This window comes from Microtus ochrogaster, chromosome 8, assembly GCF_000317375.1.
Source record: "Microtus ochrogaster isolate Prairie Vole_2 chromosome 8, MicOch1.0, whole genome shotgun sequence".
In the NCBI taxonomy this organism is placed as follows: domain Eukaryota; kingdom Metazoa; phylum Chordata; class Mammalia; order Rodentia; family Cricetidae; genus Microtus; species Microtus ochrogaster.
This window is the reverse complement of record NC_022015.1, coordinates 75,640,699-75,662,761: the sequence shown is the minus strand read 5'-3', so window position 1 is coordinate 75,662,761 and position 22,063 is coordinate 75,640,699. Positions and strand designations below refer to the sequence as shown.

Below are 22,063 nucleotides of genomic sequence, written 5' to 3'. Positions count from 1 at the left end.
GTCCACACATGCCCCGTGGGCAGCACACTGGAAACACCCCACTAGGTACTCAGCATGGCATTTCTCCCATTGAATAGCCATGGACCGATAATCCAGGGATGCTTGCCCTGAAGCTGTGTCCTTCAGGTGTTTTTCCCAAGGTAATTTTTTTTAAGTTTTAGAAATGTACTTATTTTTAGATGCGTTTTCCTGTGCACATGTATCTGTGCACCTGGTTCGTACAGTATCCCCAGAGGCCAGGAGAGGGGAGGGAATCAGGTCCCCTGGTATTAGAGCTACAGACAGCTGTGCACCATCGCTCAGGTCCTGACGATTGAACCCCGGTCCTCTAGAAAAATAACCAGTGCTTTCAGCCCCTGCGCCATTGCTCCAGCACCTCCAACCTGTCTTTTAAAAATGCTTCCGCGTGAATGCTTTTCCATCAGGCTAGCTCCTGCCCATCACTTCTTACAATCCACACTGACCAGCTTCTCCAGACAGGACCCTGAGAGCATCTGGATTTCTGCAGTGCAGTAGAGTAGGTGACACAAGCCTCTAAGCTGCAATCCCAGATTTCAGGAGGCTCAGGCAGGGAGATAACCAATTAAAGACCAGCCTAAGATACATATGGAGACCGTTTTCTTAAAGAATTTTTTTCTAATCCCCAAATTATGCACATGAGTTTCTATCATGTAATTATAACTGGCATTTATATATGGGCAGCTATTTTATATTACAGTTTAAATTCCCTGGAAACAGGGACCTGTGGTATTATTGGCCAGCATGTCCCCAGTGCTTAGAAGAATAACTGATGCCAAGAAGTGGTCATCACTGTGGATGGGATGGGTGATTATTTCTCAATCAACCCAAGACTCTATTGCTGATCTTCACATCTGAGCTGCCAAGGGCAATGGACTCACGGTTGCTTGTGGGGCTATGACAAGGCGCTTCTACCTGGTCTAACTCCTTCTTCTGCCGCACCCTCTCCCCGTCAGCCTCGGCGATGATGCGCAAGAGTTTCCGCTCTTCCACCTCCTGCTTCTCAATGAAGTGCTTGGTCTCCAGGGCCTGCTGTCTCAGCTTCTGCAGCTCAGCCTGATAGAAAGTGGGCCATTCAGACACATCGCATTCAGCAGTTGCCTAAGCAGGACCAGTGGGCTGGGTTTGGCCGCACGGCCATGGTTCTTGTGCTTTCCTCTCGTGTCTCATTTAACAGAGGTCCAGCACCACCAAAGCCCAAACAAGTTCAGTGTGCCTGTGCCTACACACCCACAAGAACCAGCGAATCAACAGTGTCCATACAATGGTCCTGGTCATTCTGGAAGCTGTGCCCCAGGAGTTTCCTATTGTTCTTCTATATAAGCAGAGAAGGGGCCTCATTGGAATTCAGCAGCATCTCCCCCTCCCCAACGCAATTCACTAACAACAGTTCAGGAAGAAGGTGTGGGTGAGGACAGGGAGAGTGTCAACATATACCAACCTCTCTAGAGGTCCTACCACAACTGGCACACTCACTACCAAGAGAAGGTCTGTTATGAGAATGAATTAAATTAGTCAAAAATAACAACGAAGCATCTCTCACAGAACATTTTGATACGACAGAAGGGTTATGATCTTTAAAAAATTCTTAAGACATCTCCGATATGGACACGAAGATATGATATATAAGTAGCATGCAACTAAGAGGCACATTGTTGAGTTCAGGTAACAATTTTTAGTATCCTTTTTGCTATTTTTGTGTCTGTGAACGTTTAGGTATGTATGTGCACATGCGTGCGTATGCAGATGCACATCTGTGTGGAAGCCAGAGGTCAGTGTCATATGTTGGTCTCTCACTGGGTCCCAGGGCTCAGCAATTTGACTAGGTTGCCTGACCAGCAACCAGGAACCACCTGCTCCTACCTCTTCAGCACTGGGATTATACATGGATACCACTCTCTATCTCTGCCCGGCTTGCTAGATGAGTGCTAGAGGGTCAAGCTAGCATGCTTGCACAGGAAGCATTGCACTGACTCTTTCCCCAGCTGCCCTCCATGTACACAGTGAGTGAAAACACAGGAAGTCAAAGAAAAAGGCATCCAACCATCACCTAGCAGAGGCCTCAGGGATGCTTTCTCAGGGACTTCACACTTGAATCAAGGTTCATCGGAGGCTAAGGTGGGGTTCACTAGAAATGCAGGAAAATGGAGAAAGGGGCTATTAAGTTAGGAAAGGAGAATCCTTGCCATCAAAGCCACTTCTATCTGTTTCACAGCACACAAGTGACTTACGATATGCCAAGCATGACACTGTGTGTCCCTGCACAGAGACAAAGGGAAACACTTAGTTTAGCCAATGTCACCGAGTTAGTAAATACTGAAGTTAAGATCTCCAAGCAGGGTCTTTTGATGCAAAAGTCCTGTGCTCTGCCTGCTGCCTGCATCCAAGAGTTACAAATCAAATAGAGAAGATGAGTAAGACAGTATTCATTACCCGCTGAAGATGACTGATACAGCTACCAACAGCATGAACGTGCCATCTGCTGGGATAGCAAAGGGCGTGAGCACACACAAGAAGGAGTTTACGTGCCTGATTGGGATTGACAGAGAAGAATGCATCAAGTCCTCGGCAGGTGACAGATGACGCCCAGCTGGAGAGGTGTGTATTGGAGGGAGGCATCCAACAGTCAGGCTATATGAATTAGCTCAGGCAAACTGAAACATCTGCTGTGTTGAGCAGACAGAACAGTGCCCCCTTCGTGGCTGGGCCAGAGGGCCAGGCTGGGGATGGGAGGAAGAGAGGCTGACAAACAGCTTGGTAGGCCTGGTATGGATCATCTGACTGAATACACTATGAAGAGTCTGCATCAAGGAACCAGCAGTTCCCATGTTAAAGGAAAGAAGAATGCCTTTTAGAGGGGATTCCATGGCCAGCCAGGAAGGACAGTGGGACAGTTGACCAGTCAGCACAGGGGAGAGCAATGAGGGGGAGGAGCTCTGCGTTCCCATCCCTCTAATCACAAGGGTAAAGATGGGAAGGTGGTTGGCCTCCAGTTTGTGTGTGTGTGTGTGTGTGTGTGATTTGCTATAAATGACAGCACATGGCTTATACTATTTTTTTGTCCTTCAGGTGACTTTTGGAAACCCCACGCTCAAACTCGCCAAAATAATAAAAGACTTGTCAAGCAACCAACTGAGATCAAGGCCTGGTTCGAGCCTATGAGGGCCAGGAGTCATGAATTGCACACTGCAGCTTACCCAAGCAGTAAGAGACGGTGCACACCCGCTGTTAGAGATGTAGTGTGCATATTAAGTACAACTAGCCACTGTGAAGCCAGGCTTTCTTTGATGGCACTTTGTGTTGGTCATTCATGAAATGTTTTGATTCAGGGATAAGCAAAATGAAATACTGATTGAGGAAAGGTTGGGCCTAGAATTTACCATTCAAGGGAAGTGCCTGTTGGAAAACAGAGTGAAGAACCAGTCTTCTCTGGTTCTATAATCATCTAAGGTGACAGCGAAGACAGCAATGAAATACCTGCTTGGCTCACGCTTCCCTTCATAAAACTTTTATTTTCCCATATCTGCACACTCACTTCTATGTCTCTAAGTGCCAAGAGCAGATCAGAATCCATCAGCAGAACAAAATGAAACCCTTGTTATATTAAAATGCAATCAACAGTGTGTAAAAGTATCTGTCTGAAATGTAAAACCAGCCGCGCGTCTGGCATTGCTGGGTACCTTTTTCATAATAGATCAAAATCCTGAGTGGTCTCCCCATGTCATAAATTTATGGGCTGTAAACAAGATGTGGCATTAGGCATTGGCAGCAAATGTTAGCATCAACAAAATACCTAGGGCCTAATACATTTAGCAGTTATAAATCTGAGCTTCCTCTCAGGAAGGGTGACAGACGCTATGTACCCAGCTGCTGCACACCTACCAGGCAACATCCTAGGTAGGACTTCAAGTTGCTGCACCTGCTAAATGCACTACTGGTGGCAGGAAGTTACAGTAAGATGACTAGACACACCCTTCACTAACAATTTTGTTCAGCTTCAGGGTTGTATAATTTTGAAATCAGTACTTATGGACTAATTATCATCAAATATGACACTGAGTGCAAATTGTATCTCAAGAGCCACATTTGGGAGAGTCTCACTGGCTCATGCATGAACCACCCAAGTCTTCAGCCACAGGTGTAATTAGGCTTTTTCTCATCGGCCACCCCATGCCTCCCATGGATACCAGCTCCCCATCCACGTCGTTGGACAGAATCACTAAGTGGAAGGATGTGGTACCCTGAGGCCAGTCCCTAATGTGCTACCGAGCTCTGGAGGCAGAGAACTTACTGCTGCATTATTCACGGGGAATCAAAGTGCTGTCAAGCAGATGCAGGATGGCTGGGAAGAGGCGAGACAGCATTGGGGGCTTGTTAGGACAGGAAGGCAGACATTCCAAATGAGAAGACTCCTTCAGGGTCGATGAAATGAGAGTGGAGTGAAATAAACAGAAGGTTGCAGATGGAGCCTGATCTACAGAGATCCACCGGCATGCTGTCAGAGGCGGGACGCACTGACGGTGCCTGTGATCCCGAGTCGGCAGAGACGGGCCAACAGAGAGGGGTTAAGAAAGGTGCAAAGAGAAAATTGTCCGGATGAGGGGACTGAGTGGGGTGCAGGTGACCTCCTATGACAACCATCCGTCTGGAGGCTTTGGGAAGTAGTAAGTTGAGTTGTCCAATAAAAATTTCTCTTGTGATCTACTGAGTCTGTGTGGTTATGTCCCCTCCAAAGGGATTATGTGCCCACATAGTTTTTAGAATAAAAGAAAAATGTCTCTGTGGGCAAAGTTACTAGAGAATCTGCTCTTCCCTCTGGAGTTTTAGTTTTCACACAGAACAAACTTGCAGCCCAGAGGCCAGTGTGGAAATGTGATTCAAATTCTTAGTCTAAACCGCTCAACAAGCTGGAACTCCACAGATGAGCTGTCTTAGTGTTTGCAGGGATGTCAAACAGACTGAACGATAGGTCAGAATTGTCCATATTCACAGCACCATGACCGACCAGTCACCCTCGGATAACCTCAAATAAGAAATCAAACAAGCTTCATTCTCTCCCTATTACTCACCCTTCCCTCAGTGAGAAATGCTGGTAACCCCACCTATCCTACACACCCAAAACCATCACCTTCCTAAAACCAGCGGCCAAAGCCATCCAGACCTGAGACTCCCTGTTGGGAGTCCATCTCCAAGGCAGAGGCCTTTTGGTCACCCTTGTATGTGCTCTTTGCCCACTCCGGTGCCCAAGCATGTATAAATGCACAGCCTAACTCCCTTTCTCTTATTATGATGTTTCTTTGGTGCTATGTTTTAGATACCTAATAATGAAAGGTATCATTAAAATACATACAATCTAACAGCAAACTCGAAGAAATTGGAAGTAAGTATGGGACACTGTTTATTCTAAAGTGAATTCCATAGGAAGCATTTAATTCCAACTTGGACTTCACTATGATTAATCTTCAGAATTGGGCATCACTTGGGAAGCAGAGATGAGAATCGGTGCCTCCTCCAGGAGAAAGAGATGATATACCAATTAGCAAAGTTTATTACACTGAAGCCTTGCTAATGTGGTCCAAGAGGCCCCTGGTGCAGCGGGGTTTATAATGAGATTTTTCCAGTTTGTTCAACAGTAACTAAACCCCATCCTGCTAGTGACTCTGGGATAAAACAAACCGTCCCCCAGCTAAACAACTTTTGAACAAGAATAAGAACAAGAATAAGAATAAGAACGAATGCAGAATAGTTTCAAAATTTGTAAAGTTCTTTATATATCAGTAAGCTTGCATGAAGAATTCTCCATGCTTTTTCATGAGCTGGAGTGATGGGGATAGAGTCCTAAATAAATATATCTATTACCACATTCTTTTTATAAAGACACTTTTGCCATAGTTTAATGTCTCTCATACTGAGTGTGTCTTAAATTAATTTAATGCAACAGTTCCATTTCCATGAAAACCTATCATTAGAGTGTCAAGGCTGTTATTAAATTAAGAGTACATATTTCAGACTATGGCATCCTTGAATCAAGGAAATGTGGCATTAAACCTGCATGGTACTGCATGCACGCACACAAGACAATGTCTATCTTTGAAAGCCACTGTTTGCAGAAATTATGGCACTCGGCCTTTGTAGTAATTCATTTGTATTTTAATAAATAAAGCTTGCCTGAAGGTCAGAGAGTAACGCAGTTGCACTGATGATCAACCTTACAGACTAGGCAGTGGTGACACACACCTTTAATCCCAGTAGCCACACTAGTTTGCCATAGAAATTGGGCAGTATTGGTGCATGCCTTTAACCCCAGCCCTAGGGAGGAATATAAGAGGAGAAGAGACAGCTCTCACGCAGTCTCATTCTGAGATTCCTGGAGGCAGTATTGCCACTTCGGACTGAGGTAGAGGTAAGAGCCAGTGGCTGGCTGTTTTGCTTTTCTGACCTTCAGGTTGAACTAGTTTCTGTCTCTGGGTTTCTATTCATCATGTTACATGCCTCTGACACGCTCTAAAGATACAGGTGGATCTTATACATCCTTAAGGATTGTGCATATAGATTGTTTACACAAAAATTCCGTTGCCCTCTTAGATGTTCCTCACTTCAGTCCCTTGGCCAGGTGAGAAAGAAGGGGCACTCTATCTCATATCATCTTAATGTATGTGAGTGTTCTAAACTAATAGGTTTAAAGGGCTTGTCTGTTAGGATGTGGAGGTACCTGCCTATAATCCCAGCACTAAAGAAGTACACATAGTGGTTTGGTCAACTCCAGTGACCACATTGGGGCCTAACCCAATTGTCATCAGGGAGGTGTCAACCAGTAACTGGTGGAAACAGATACAGACCTACACCTAAACAGTAGTTAGAGTTTGGGGAATCTTAGACATGAGGAGAAAGGATTGTAGGAGCTAGAGAGGTCAAGGACATCATGAGAATACTCACAGAATCAACTAACATGGGCTCAAAGGGGCTCCCAGAGACTGAACCAACAACCAGGGAGCCTACGTGGGACTGACCTAGGCATATATGTTACAGTTGTGTAGCTTGGCCTTCCTGTGGGACTCCTAACAGTGGGAACAGGGGCTGTCTCTGACTCTTTTACTGGCTTTTGGGACCCTACTTCTCATACTGGGTCACCTTTCTCAGCTTCATACATGGGGAGATACTTAGTCTTGCTGCAACTTGATATGCCATGTTGTGTTGATACTCATGGGAGATGTGCCCTTTCCTAAACAGAAACAGGAGGAGTAGAACAGAGGGAGCATGGAAGGAGGGAGGGGAACTGTGACTGGGATGTAAAATAAATAAATAAATTTCTTTTGAAGAAGAGAAGGAAGAGGAGGAGGGGAAGTAGTAGAACAGGCCAGAGGCTCACGAGTTCGAGGCCAGCCTGAGCTACTTAGGAAGACCCTGTCTCAAAAACCCAAGGACTGGATATAGCTCAAAAATAGAATGTCTTGGATGTACAAGGGCCTGAGTTCACCCCCAGAATCATTTTTAAAAGCAAATAAATAAACAAATGTGTTTTTGTAAGGTCTGTGGAAAGAGGTGTTTCCGGAAGGAGAAGCTACAAAGGTCGAGAACCCCAGATACAAAGTCAATCATGAACCTGGTCCCAGCAAACCAAGAGATGGAAACGCTCTAGCACATGGTAGGTAACAACACTGCAGACAGAAAAGTCACCTGCACACAAAGGAGTGGCAATTAGGGGCAGACAGACAAATAGCATCTTATTGAAAGCCCAGAGTGGAATCTGGGGTGTGTTGGGTATGAACACAGGGCTCGTCATGGGTTGTGAATGCAAATGGGTGGTAGGTAACCTATAAAGTCGAAGACTTCCTGGGCACTACCAACATGTGAGCTTCTCTTCCACTGAGGCATATTGGTCATAAATGAGCTAGGAGCCACGGGCATCTGCCACTCTCCTCCCCCACTGGACCGGGACCAATATTTGTGAGGAGACCAAGGCCGAGATGGCAAAGGTAATCTTCCCAGCACCTGGTGTGGGTGGCCTCCGGATCTTAGCAACTGAGGCTACAGGTAACCATTCCTGGTTGCTCTCCTTGCCCCTTGGTGCTTCTGGTGAGCAGGAATTGCATCCGCCAGGAAGATGCCAGCCCAGAGCGCCTGCCCTTAGCCCAGTACCTTCAGGGTTTCCTTCTCCTTTTCGATGCGCTGTTGCTCCAGGTGCAGCTTCACTAGCGCCGACTCCTTGGCGGAGATCTCTTCTTTCAGCTGGTCCACTTGATGCGTCATGATCTTTAACTTTCTCTTCATCTCTGTTATTTCATCCTAACCAAAAGGAAGGGAGAAAGGTTTGGAAACCAGACAGACACCATCCTCTGCATGGAAGTTCAATATTTATTTAAGAGCGCTCTCAAAACAGCACCTGACTAACCCTGACTAGGCTATTCCTTTGTCTCTTGTGTCCATCAACATCAAAGTACCTTCTAGCAATGACACGGAAGAGTCTCAGGAGACACACAACATATAAACAGTGCACTATGTAGCACAGATGCTCAAACACACACACACACACATACATACACACACACACACACACACACACACACACACACACACACACACGAACATTATCTCCTTTGATTAAAGAAGTTAGAAGCACAAAAATCATCGTAAAAGAGATACCAAAGCCAGGACTGCAGTTTAAACAAGAAGGAATATATTCAACTGCACTCTAAGTCTTGGCAGCTAACAACCAATCTAAAACCTGAGGTAACAGCAGCAATCCTATATAGCAATGTAAATGAGGCTGCACTCTCTGTGGGCTGTTGAGTTCTGTCACTCCCATTTCCCGCAACTTGACAGTGTGTAGAAACTGATAGTAATTCATGCAGATGGAGCAGGGTTCCTTAGTATTGCCTAACACTGCCCTTAGAGTAATAGGAAGTTCTTTAAACCTAGGGTAGAGAGAAATCAAAATGTAAAGACACACACACTGTTTACCTGAGTCTCCACCAGGTAAGGACACACATACTGTTTACCCAAGTCTCCACCAGGTAAGAACACACACTGTTTACCTGAGCCTCCACCAGGTAAGGACACACACACACACACACACTGTTTACCTGAATATCTACCAGGTAAGGACATGAACACCGTTTACCTGAGCCTCTACCAGGTAAGGACACACACACTGTTTACCTGAGCCTCCACCAGGTAAGGACACACACACACACATACACACACACACACACACACACACACACACACACACTGTTTACCTGAATATCTACCAGGTAAGGACACAAACACTGTTTACCTGAGCCTCCACCAAGTTTTTGCTGTACAGGTTCCTGTCTGACCTCACGGCTTCATATAGGTTTTGTTGCTGCTTTAGTTTAGTCTCTGATTCAGCAATTTTCTTCCTGTAGTCAAAAATCTGTATTTCACGGACTTTAATGTCTTCCATGTTTGCAAGGACCTGGGGGAGAAGAAAGTATTTGAACACAGTTAAAAAGCCCATCTGTGCTTATGGGTTTGGGAGAGATGAGGGTTTTTATCTAAGAGTAGCTGCTAGAGATGCCAGCACTCAGAAAGTTGGTGACTATCATCGCGTCTGCACAGCACAAAAGTGAAGAGCAGATTTTACATACACGGCACTAATGCTCGAATTTAAAGGCTTAACACAGTTATTTTCTAAGATCATAAGTAGGGAAGCATTTCCGTTTTGGAAATGTCTACTATGCACCACATACAAAAATATGGCAGGGAGGCCCTGAATTTAAGATCTTAACATGCAGAGCTAGGAAGTTGTTACAAGAACTCTCTCTCAAATTCACTGTGACGGGTTTTGCAAAGTGACCTTTGTGGATAGCCATTAAACTCTGTCTTGCTAATGCCAAGTCCTTTTCATTAGGTGATCTAGGTAGACGTCATAAAACTACAATGGACTATGCACACAACACTTCCAGATAGGACAAGAGGCCACATCGCCTTCACAAAGATGAGAAACAGGGGCCTGAGACCCCAGTGTGATCTGGAATTCCTCCCCATAACCTGTCCATGAAAGAGAAATTCCCTAATCATGACTCTGCTGCAATGGCCACAGAAACTGACTCTAAAGGAAAAGTTATTTTTTAAATGCCTTTTGAAGACTTTGGCAGACTGACAACAAGCCATTAAATTACAATGTAAATAACACTAGCACATGAAGAGACAAAAATTTTAAGACATTGCGACATTCTAGTGAACTTTCAGTGATGAGAACTGACAGTAAGGGGGTGAGGTGGCAGAAGACGGAAGGATGGGGACATCCTTGAATAGCATGAGTCTAGAAGGTTCCTCTGAGGAAGCAGCATTTTCCAGAGCCTAAAGGTGAGAAAGGACCACACTCTTTTGCCAGGCTCATGGTCCTGTGGTCCAGGCATGTGCTGCTTGTGACCAACATGTTACCAAGTTTTTTGACTGTAGACACTTTCTTCCCCGCCCCCAGCCCACTTATCTGCCAGCGTGGAATTAGTAGTTCCAGAAAATGCATTTTTTCAACCAGCCCCTTTGTAGTATTTTCCCATCAGGCCCGTTGTTTAAAATATGTAAGCACCTTCTGAGATCTCCTTACAGACAGCTAAAGTGACACCAGGCTCTACTACGCTCTGCTAAGGGCCTTCGGCACACACAAGGCCCCAGTGTTCTTCCAGGAACAATTCATTTCATATACTGAATAACAAAGTTCTCTTTTCAAAGTAACGAGCTTCTCTATGATAGTCCCACATGCCATAGTCTCAATTCAATTCATAAACGTGAAGTGAGCACTTCTTTCTTTACACGAGCCCCCTCGCCCTTCATCCCACGGCAGCCCCTTGTCTCCACAATACATAAGGAGGCCAACAACTGGGTGCGTCTGTCTCCTGCTCTTCCTTGAATTCTGATTTTCTCCTCAGGGCTACAAACAAACAACAAACGAGGCTGCGACAATAACTCACAGCTGTCGGTTATCTCTACGGCCATGGCACTTTACGTGCTTTAATACATCTAATTGTCACTGGGGTCCTATAATCCGGAAAACTGAGGTCAAAGGGAGTAATACTTCCAAGTGGTTCAACTAGCAGGTCTGCAGCCCATGGATTTCCTTCCCTTCATATTCCTTGCTTGGGGGCTCATTCTCATTCTTTAGACATCTTTCTGTACAAACTTCCCCGCGGCTACCTTAAGGAAACCGTACTAACTAGCTCTAAGTCATCCTCTTGAATATCCTGCAGCACGCATGCGCGAACCATCACACAGTTAACTACCTGACCACTTTTTGCTACCAGGAGCCAGGCTGCAATGACCATTTTGTACAAGGATTCTCATACTTTGGCGCTCTTGCTTCTGGGAAACAGATTCCCAGGAGTGGAATACCTGGCTCAAAAGACATATATATATTTTTAACTTTAATACATATTGCTAGATTGCTTTCCAAAACGGTTGCAACACTTCACATTCCCACACCACCAGCACCACTTTCTTTAATAGGAAACTACCTTGGCAGTTCTAGAAGAAACCCTCTTTGGACAGACTAGATGATTCCTTGAATGTGTTATTGAATTTGGTCTGTTAAATTTTCATTTAGGATCCTACCTATGGATTTTTAAGTGGTATAGGCCTGCAGCATTTCTGTTCAATTTTAGCATTTGGGTACCTGCTAGTTTCAGAAAGCAAATGAAATGCCTTTCTGTTCATTCATTCACATCCCTATCCATTCATTCATTCATTCATATCTCTATCCATTCATTCACATCCCTATCTGTTCATTCATTCATTCACACCCCTACCCATTCATTCATTCTCACCCCTATTAATCCACTCACCTATTCATTGACTCACTCACAGATTCCTTCACTCCCTTGCCTCTTTGGTCATTCGCTCAAAGAACACAGACTGAAGACCTGACTATGACAGGCCCTGTAAAAGCATGATCTAAATTACAAAGAGGAACAAGACACATTTCCCGCCCTCCAGCTTATCTCCAGTGAGTGACCCCACTACAGAATGGATACTAAATGAACGGTTGAAATCAGTGATTAAGACATACACTGGAAAGCCACTGGATAAATTCTGAAGACAGACTCACATATCTTATCTAAGCAGATAATGTTAGCAGCTTTATAATTAATGAGAACTGCCTCTTGTTCTGAGTATTCAACCCTCCCACCCCAAAACTCACGTTGTACACAATCACTGTGAAAGCAGTGAGTTCATCAGTAAAGCAATGACTATCACCGTCACCCCAGAATTCCATAAGTGCATGGGTAGCAGCTTTTCCTAGATCTAGACACAAAGAAGACACAATCATAGCCTCTACCATTATAATTATATAAAATAAGAATTAGCTGCATATAATTAAGAGTTACGCAAAGCATTTGATAAGTACCTGCCATTGTTTTTGTTATTTACTGCTATCATTCAGTTGATGCAGACAGAAAAATGTGCTAAAAATATGTGCAGACTCAGGGGAGTGACTTGGATGGTTTGTTGGGGCTTCGGGAAGCAAGATGTGTGTCTGGGAGAGGTGTGTGGATACGAGGAGTAAAAAAAAAATCTATTCCTTCATCCAGCACTGCTGAAATCTTCAGAGTTGGACTCTTAACAGAACAGTAGGCTGCTTTGAAAGATATCAACCTGGTAATTAAAATAAATGTTAAGAAGAAACATAAAATCTAAATAAGGTACTCATCAGTGGATCTGTTATCTGATTGTAAGTATGAAAAAGAGAAAGAGGGAGGGAGAGGAGGGAGAGAGGGCAGGAAGGAAGGGAAGGAAGGAAGGGAGGGAGGGAGGGAAGGAAGGAAGAAAGGACAGAAAGAAAGGCAGGCAGACTGGCAGGCAGGCAGGCACTAAATTAGCCTGAAATTTTGCCTCTTTACAGAATAGACATCACTCTCACGGGGTCAGTGAAATGAAAAGACCAAAACTGCTCTGAGCAGTGTCATCAGCATTCAGAATATCTAACAGTGCATCAGAGAATGGAAAAAATTGCTTGTTCAATCACTTTGAGAGATGTTATAACAAGAATGATCCTTTGCACAGACAGAATAAAGCTCCAGAGCAACTATGCTGGCAAGGACATTTCTTTCTTTCTTTCTTTCTTTCTTTAGCATCCAAGAAGCAGGGCCATCTTTCTGCACACAACAGTGCACAGAATCGCAAGTTCACTTCTAGGCTCCTGAAGCCAAGAGTCAGGAATCCATCACCATACCAAGAGGATGAGAGGCATTTAAGTGACAACGAAGAAACAGCAAGTACTGAAGCTAAGGGAAAAGAGAATCTGCAAGTCGATTTATTTCTAAGCATTTAGACTCAATTTAGTCTAATGCAAAGCATTTAAACCAATGTCCCATAGAAGTTCATAACCCCAAAATGTATCTGACGTGTTGGAATGTGATGCCACAGCCCAGCTTCTCATCATCGAGCTGATCCCTATTAAAATGAGGTATTAGAGAGGAGGTGGGGAGCTCTGAAGCTGTAGCCTAACGAACTGATCCCACTTTCAGGTTCTCCAACTCCTGAGGTCAAACGCATTCAAGTCTAATAGTTTCTATTACAGAGAGAGAATTAGAGCCCCCCAGCATCTGCAGGCCCCTCCGGAGGAGCACAGAAAATGGCAGCAGTGCAGAACGGGGTAGAGCCCTCACTGTAAGCCTCTCCTACCGTTACTCTTCCTGTTAAAAACAACCTGCCAACAGAAATAAGGGTGAAATAAAAATCAGCAGGAAGAGCTGGAAAACGGCAGCACGGACAAGACATGGCATGGGCTGAGGCTGGAGGAGAACGTGGACCTCTGCCTCTGCCTGTGTATGATGAGACATTAGTACAGTCCGCTTCCCAGACACATCCCTCTGTCTCAGCATCTGTGTTCTTCTGCTGCCCCCGTCTTCACCAGCCACGGGCAAATTTGTCATGATTTTTCTAACTTTCATATTTTATTTGCTACGTCAAGCTTGGAGAGCTATATCTGTATTGCGTTTCAGTGAGATAATATGCATTTGTGGCGTACTGTTCAGTGCCTACCACATAGCAGCAATCGTTAAATAAATGCTAACCTGTCATTATGACGGATGATACTGTGTCATGTGTATCTAGTACAAGTACTTAACAAATCCATTGGATTTTCATTGGAATTAAGTCCCATTCGGTGGGGAAAGAGTGATGTGCAGTCCGTTTCTTTCACTATGACACAGAAAGCTTATAGTTTATGTATGTCTTCCTCATGGCTACCCTGGGGTTCTACCTAATTCAACATACTGTATATAAGATGCAAATTAGTATCAAAAGGAAGCGTTTTATTTTATTATAGAGATATCTATTTCATGAACAATATTTGTGTCTGTGTATGTGTGTATGTTACACTTGTGTTGGGGTACCATTGTCATGAATACATGTGTGGAGATCAGGAGTTGTATCTCTCTCCAGAGACGAGAATAAAAATGAGTATAATATGTGCTGAAACCCTGAAGTACATTATTTAATAATTCTTAGATATCCCCTTGTCCCCCAAATTCTTAGGAATATTTTTCCTCATGAATGAGGTTGAACTCTGTCGTGTGATTTGTATAACCAATGAGAAGTCAGGACAGTATGGGAGTTGAGAGAAAAAGTGAGTTTGCAGGGTCAAGTATCTTGTACATGTCTTCCATCACTCATATATAAATTAAAAGATGATAAACATGTGACTCTCACCAGGACCAAATTCACATCCCAGAGTCATATTCGAGCAACCCCAGCCTATACCAGTCCACTACCGTCCTATGAGTAAGAAATGAGTGCTTATTTGTGAATGCCACTGAGATTTCCCGCTGGTACAACATGGAACATATTTATGACAAATTTTGATAGAGATGAATGCATTAGGAAAGGGTTGGGATGCTGAGCCATCCAATTCTAGCATCATGGGGGCTCTTCTCAGTCACTGCAAATGCCAAGTTAAATTGCTAAAATATACTATGGGGATTTTAGAGTTTGAGGATTAGCCTTCTCTAAACCTGAACATTAATGTTGGGTTTGCAGCCCAGACAACCCAGATAGCCCAGACAGAAGAGGAGACTCTCTGGGTGTCACTTAGAGCTGCAGGTGCTGAAGAAAATTCAGATCTGATCACCCAGGAGGGTGGCATATTTCACATGAATTTTTAGGCACAGTAGACCCCTAGTGTCAAGTATTATAAATACATTACTGAAGAATAATGTAATCCAGACTCTTAAAAGTGAGTTTTTGATCTGCTCATATGAATGCCCTATTATCCTTTTCATTCATTCTTTCAGAAAGTAGATGAGTACCTGTTTAGCAAACAACTCGGGAAGACCTCAAAACTGAATGATGCTTGTCCTGGAGAACTCAGTGAGTACATTGAGGCAGACAGGACCACTATGTAGGACAACACAGATCTCCTTAAGAACCAGAAGGGAAACTGAATCCCAAAACAGTAAAGGTCACTTTTAAAGAAGCACTTTACTGAAAATGGAATCGTATTGGTCCTTGGGGGAAGGGAAAGATGTTTTATTATTTTTTACTTGTACATGTGTAAGCAGGATCATACACATTGACACATAGAGGAAACACGTCAGTTCTGATGTCTTCTTCAACCATTTCTCCATTCTAATTTTCTTTTTGTGCCATAGTCTCTCACTGATCCTGGAGATTACTGATTCATCTAGACTGGGTAGCCAGAAAGCATCCAGACATATTCTTGCCTTGGCAACCCCAGCACTATGGTAGCAGGCAAACACAATGATGGCTGTTTGTTGGCTTCTATCTCTGTCTTCCTCTCCTGACTTGGAGAATTATGATCCTTCATCTTTGTTTACATTCTAGAAACACTCAAGATTTCATCCACTTACACCGATGTGGAAGCTTCAAACTAAGATCTGACCATGCCATCTCCAAGACCCCACTGCTTTTTTGCTCTTGTTGTTTGCCTGTTTGGGTTTTACATGGGATACTAAAATAATATGCTCTCAGAAGATAGTTAAAATGTATTACCAACTTGACAAGATCTAGAATCACTTAGAAAATAAACCTCCAGCATTTCTGTAAGGGATTTTCCAGACTGGATTAATTAAAATAGGAAGACTCGCTGTAAAAGTGAGTATCATTCCCTGGGCTAGGGTCCTGGACTGAATAAAAAGAAGCAAACTGAGAAGCACCATGCTTGCTTTTGTCTGCAAACACAGTGTCAACAGTCTCTCTTCATGTCTGCTTCCATGACTTCCTCACCATGATAGACAGCACTCTCATACTGTGAACCTAAATGATCTCCTCTCTCCTTAAGATGGTTGTGCCAAGTATTTCATCACAGCAGTGAGGAAAGTGGCTAATGCAAACGTCTTAAGAAGTCTTAAGAAGAACAGAAGAAACTGAAAAACAGTGTCTCCCCACCCACCCCGAGACGATCACTAGCGATATATTCACAGATTTTCCACTCTTGCTCCAGTTTTGAAATATGGAAAAATGCGGTTCCTGCACATTTCTTGCCTGGAATCTCAGAGCACTTTTCTTCGTCGCTGTAGACACACCACACACTCGTAGGAGCTTTCTTCCAGAGCCTCATTACTGCTCTTCCCTGGAGCATGGTGGGTCAGCACACACATCTCTCTAGATGAGGTTTCCCAGCACAGCTTGGATTTGGGACTTACTTCTGCCATCAGAGACTGCCTCTCTGAAACTTGGTTTCTACTCCCTGTCCTCTTCATCTCCTGACTTGGAGAATTATGACCCTTTGTCTTTTGCTTGCATTCTAGGAGAATCAAGTTTGTGTCGATGTTGCTGAGTCCATTTCCTTTCCCAGGACTTCAGTTTTTCTATCTTTAGTGCAGATCCGAAATCTGCTATGGATTTGGAATGGCGGCTTGGCTTTTAGTTTCTATGCAGCTGTTAATTCTTGTAACCATCTCTTTGTTTTTATCTCGTCTTTGTTTTCTCCTCAAGGTGATGCTTTCTTCAATTCATACCCCTGGTGATGGTCCTATATCCTAGGGAGGTAACTCTGTCCTTAATAATACCCACAAGCCTGGTGTGATAGTTTGAAAGGGAATGGTCCCCGTAGGCTCTTATGTTTGAATACATAGCCCTCAGCTGGTGGAACTGTTTGGGGAGGATTAGGGGGTGTGGTCTTGTTGGCGGAAGTGTGTCACTGAGGATAGACTTTGATGTTTCCCTATGCCTGTGTGTGTGTGTGTGTGTGTGTTTGTGTGTGTTAAGACAGAATCTCTCACCTCTTCCTGCTGCCATGCCTTCACTTGCCATCATGTGCTCTAACCCTCTGAAAACCACAAGCCCAATCAAACACTTTATTTTATAAGATGCCTGGGCCGCTGCATTTTGTCACCATAATAGAAAAGTCACTGAGATTCCTGGACTCCCCATTCTGAGTACTAGGAAACCCCACATCCTCATCCTCCCAATATTTCCTAGTAAGTTTGTGAAGGAATTAATTACATGGCTACTATGGTTTCCAAATTCCAACCCTTTTGGGAATCTCAATTGGCATTTTGTCTCTTATGCATGATGCTGCTTTTCTAGAAAAGTCTCTGCATTTCTCATAGTTCTATCTGCCCCTGCCAAGGGTCATTAAGTCACAGGGTTAACACTGCAGATGTCACTGAGGGTTTGTCCTTCAGAGCTCAGGGAGAATCTTTTTTTTTTTTTTTTTTTTTTTTTTTGGATTTTTCGAGACAGGGTTTCTCCGTAGCTTTTTGGTTCCTGTCCTGGAACTAGCTCTTGTAGACCAGGCTGCCAGGCTGGCCTCAAACTCACAGAGATCCGCCTGCCTCTGCCTCCCGAGTGCTGGGATTAAAGGCATGTGCCACCACCGCCCTGCTCTCAGGGAAGATCTTAAAACCCAAACTGGCATCTCTGTTCCTAGAAATGGTCTTCCTCCCTGGCAACTACCTCCTGCTGTCTGTTCCAGAAGAACCAAGACTCTGCTTGTCACTGCTGATGCCTGTACCCATCCTCCTCGTGGTCTCTCCTACCTCCTCCCATTGCTGTCTGCACCCCAAACTCCCCCCCATGCCTGTCACTTTTCCTTTTGGTTTGTTATTTTGTTTTGTTTTGTTTTTTAAGACAGTGTTTCTCTGTGTGTAGCCCTCACTGCCCTGGAACTCACTTTGTAGGGCAGGCTGGCCTATATCTTCTGCCTCTGCCTTCTGAGTGCCAGGATTAAAGGCGTGAACCCTGTGGCTTTTCTTATGTCCCTTCATTCTGGCCAATTCAACTGTACTTTTCATACGAATGTCAACATCAGGGGCTTCACCAAACATGGACTATTTTCCCATTAGCAGAAACCAGGCACCAGATGTGTCCTGTTGTGCTCTTTGAAGGAAGTCGACACTGGGATTTCCACCCTCATCTCCCTGGTTTGGGGCCTTCAAGTACAAACTGATGTACACCCCAGCTTTCCCGGGCCTCCAGCCTAAGATGGAAGACTGTAGGAGTCTTCCACCCCTGTAACCACATGAGACATTCCTCCCGCTCATTCTGCTCCCTGACTAATGCTGGCTAATGCTCAGAGTGACGCTGATAGGTGGCACCAGCCCTGTCATGGGAGATTAGCAGGGAGAGATGCTGGGCTGTCTTTCCAGCTCCTCTTGGGTCATCTATCTGATGAGGCAAACTGAAGAACCCATGAGTGGAGGTCTAGGTCTTTTCCAATTCACCTCTGTTGGCTTTAAAACTCTTGCCTGTCTTAGTCTCCTGTCTGTACCTTGTGGGCGTTTAATAGGTTGAGGATAGCGCTACTCAAATACTACTGTGAAGACAAGCCCTGGATTATCTGTCAAACAGATGTGTTTGCTGGAGAGCTGATACAGTACTCATCTCGCCATGTGGCTACAAGTTTCCAAACACCTTAAAAGTATGATCTCATTTAATCCTCACAACCATCCCCAAAATAAACGCCTCCAGCCCTTTTGTGTGCATAGATAAAATTGGAGTTATACCATTTGCATAATTCTGTATTATTATCACAGTCATATGATGCACATGCTTCCCATTTTTAATATTTATTTTTAATATTTATGCACAACAGCTTCTCAATATTTTATCAGATAAGCACAACGCAATTTATTTAACCTTTCAGGGTACTGCTCTCTATTTTTCATTAGTCTAAATTATACCATGAGGAACATTCTTTTATAAAACTCTTTCCATTCCTTATTTCTCCTTAGATGTGGTTTGTACAACAGAAGCTCCCAAGTCAAGGTGGCAGGCTGGAGTATGTGACTCACTTTAGCAAATGGCCGTGTCTCAAACCCTGGTCTTAGTTCCTAATGCCTTACAAATGGAAGGTGTGGAACAGAGCTTTGCGTGCGTGGAAACAAGGGTGTGCTGTGCATCCACATATGCTGGAAGATAAATAAAGCAAGGGACAGAAATGCTGTAACCGGTAAACAATATTTTAAGAACGTATACTGAAATTGCTTGGGTGAGATTGTACAACTCCATCCACTTCAAGCACTAGAAACTGTGAAAAACAGCTGACAGCAAATCTCCACACCAATATTCCTCCTTTTCAGGGGAGTCGAGAAAAACATAACACCTTAAATAAAAACTATAGCAGCATTTTTTAAACCCCTCATCATTTAGCCACTGAAAACTTGCTTAGTGCCCGCTGCATACCAGGGGATTGGAAATAAAGAAATGCTGCATGAGGTAACGTCATTGCCCCCCAAGAGCTCTCTTTAAAAAGCAGAGAAAACAAATAAGTCAGCAAGTAATTATACTAGAAGTCCATAAGTACCATTCCAGAGATACCAACAAACCCAGGAGATAGGAAATGAGCCTTCCTCCCTAAGGAGGTTTGACCTGGCAGCTGAGCTAAGTCTCGTGGATGCATAGGAGCTCTCCATGCAGCGAAGAGACAAGATAACTTTCTAGACAGAACAAAGAACTTGGACTCCGCTGCACAGGTCAGAATACCCCAGCTGTTGTACTATGCATGAGGCTTGTACATTGGTTCTTTCCATTCCCAGCATGGCAGCGAGAGTCCAGGGAGCCCGCATCCCTGTGTTAGTACATTCTAGCCCTGATTCCTAGGAACAGAAGACCCTGGGTTTTCTTCATGGACTGTGTGTGCTGTGAACATCATAAGGAAGCCTTATCCAGGGAGCTGGCAGGTGACAGCTGAGAAAGACAGGAAATAAAAAAGTCAAGGGGGAGGGATATGGTTGATGTACATCTGTAATCTGAACACCATGGAAGCTGAGGCAGGAGGATCTTGAATCCAAGGCCATCCTGTGCCTCACAGTATGACCCTGTGTCAAACAAAAAGTTAAATATTAACAAAAGCTGCTGAGGAATTCTTAGGGGTTTATCTCTGCTCGGGTGAGGTGATGGCAGCCTGGAGCAGAGAGAGAGATGGCTCTCCACACAGGGAGAAGTTCTAATCCTTGATTTCTCACATTCAAGTACCTGCACGGCCTCACCCCACAGGGCTCCCAATAGGTGCATCCAGACCCGATCCAGGATGTCAGGTACGCGGGGTGCAATATGAGTGGACAAGCCCCACCCCTGATCTGCCAGCTGAAGCTGGAGAGAATCCCAGGGGTCACTGGGTCAAACGACCAGAGAATCCCTCCCTCCGGGATCCTCCTGCTTTGCCGGTCTGAAGTTGACCCTCATAGGGTGTTCACCTAAGAAAGAACAGATCTCTGTCGCTGTGTACCAGACATGCAGGGATTATTTTCTGTAGGGCAGGCGGATGGAAACAAAAGCTAATATGGAGCCTAGACTGTATTTCCCACCTCTGAACCTGCAATGCGTCCTCCCAGAGTAGGGGAACCAGTCAGCCATTTGTCAGAAGTGAAACGTGCAGCGCTCCCGAGGCTCGGGCTCCGGAGTGCAGGTGTCTTTGGGGACCTGCCAGGGCGGGCTGCAGCACTACGCTAGCGCTCCTCAGCCTGCCTCTGTAAATCTCACTTTGTTTTCAGTGGGGGAAAGCCCATTTCCTATTTCCGGCGCTTGCTTCCCCTCTGTGTCTGCAATCCAAGTGTTGGTGACTGTCCCTTTATCATCTCTGAGAATTCACTCAAGCAACAATCAGCAAAACAAAGCCTAAACATTCAAGTGCGTTAGTCAGCACTCTGCAATTCACTGCGGGTTTGACTGACAAGCAGAAAAACGGGTTCACAGGGCTGTAGAAGTCAACCTTTTGTTTGTTATGGGGAGAAAAAAAAAGGTTGAGTCTTTCATCCAGTTTCTCTTAGCCTGATAGCGCCTTTCTGAGCTCCCACCCCATCCCTGGGCCTCTGTTCCTGACTCCCTTCCAAAACTGCAGAATAAACCCGTGAGGGATGCCAAGGGTGAGGGTGGGGGCGGGGCAACACGCTTAAACGTCTCTGAAAGCACAGTAACCAGGGTTTAAAGTACTTGTTGCTCTTACAGAAGACCTAGGTTCAATCGTCAGCAGGCACATGGTGGCTCACAACCATCCATAACTCCAATTCAAGTGGATCCAATGCTCTCTTCTGGCCTCCTCAGGCACCAGAGTTGCACGTGGTACACATGCATGCAGGCAGGCAAAACGCACACGTAAAAAAAATCTTTAAAATGTAATTAGAAATCAAAGGCGCCACGAACCCCAGGTGTTTCCGGTAGCGCTTGCCTGTGGCACACCTTGCAGCCTTGGTTCTGAGCATGCGCACACCCTTGGCACTGTGAAAGCCACAGAACGCAGGACCAGAGCGAATGCTTGGAACTCGTTAGCTCAGATCTGAGACTGTTGTATGTCATGGATCACAGTGCTTTGATCATGCTCTCAAACTTTCCTCCCCTTACAGAAACGCTTTAATTATGGGCAGCAAAGACTCAATATTTTCCCGCCATCCCTCCTCAGCATGTAAATATCCCTGGATCTGTGAACTGTATTGTTAGAATGTTCGGTTTCCAAAAGTTGCTGTTTGGGTTGCTGACCTGAATTTCATTAAAAACAATCATCTCACAGAATTTGGCTTAGGATTTGGACAGAGATTGCAACAATTTCTGAAACGACTGTTAAATTGGGAGTGTCGCCCCAGTCCCTGGCATCCATCCCAGTCCCCCCTCCCCCCACCCC

The 22,063-nt window shown here is 44.6% G+C and overlaps 1 protein-coding gene across 1 annotated transcript in view; it reads right to left on the bottom strand.

Annotated features, from left to right (window-relative positions):
• The window catches only part of Cfap58 (cilia and flagella associated protein 58), a 112,636-nt gene that overhangs the window by 58,356 nt on the left and 32,217 nt on the right, over positions 1 to 22,063 (bottom strand). Inside the window, exons 10-12 of the mRNA XM_005352451.3 lie at positions 9,296 to 9,457; positions 8,158 to 8,304; positions 934 to 1,074 (exon numbers count right to left, since the gene is read on the bottom strand). Of these exons, the coding sequence (XP_005352508.1) occupies positions 934 to 1,074; positions 8,158 to 8,304; positions 9,296 to 9,457 (450 nt within the window). The remainder of the gene's footprint in view (positions 1 to 933; positions 1,075 to 8,157; positions 8,305 to 9,295; positions 9,458 to 22,063) is intronic.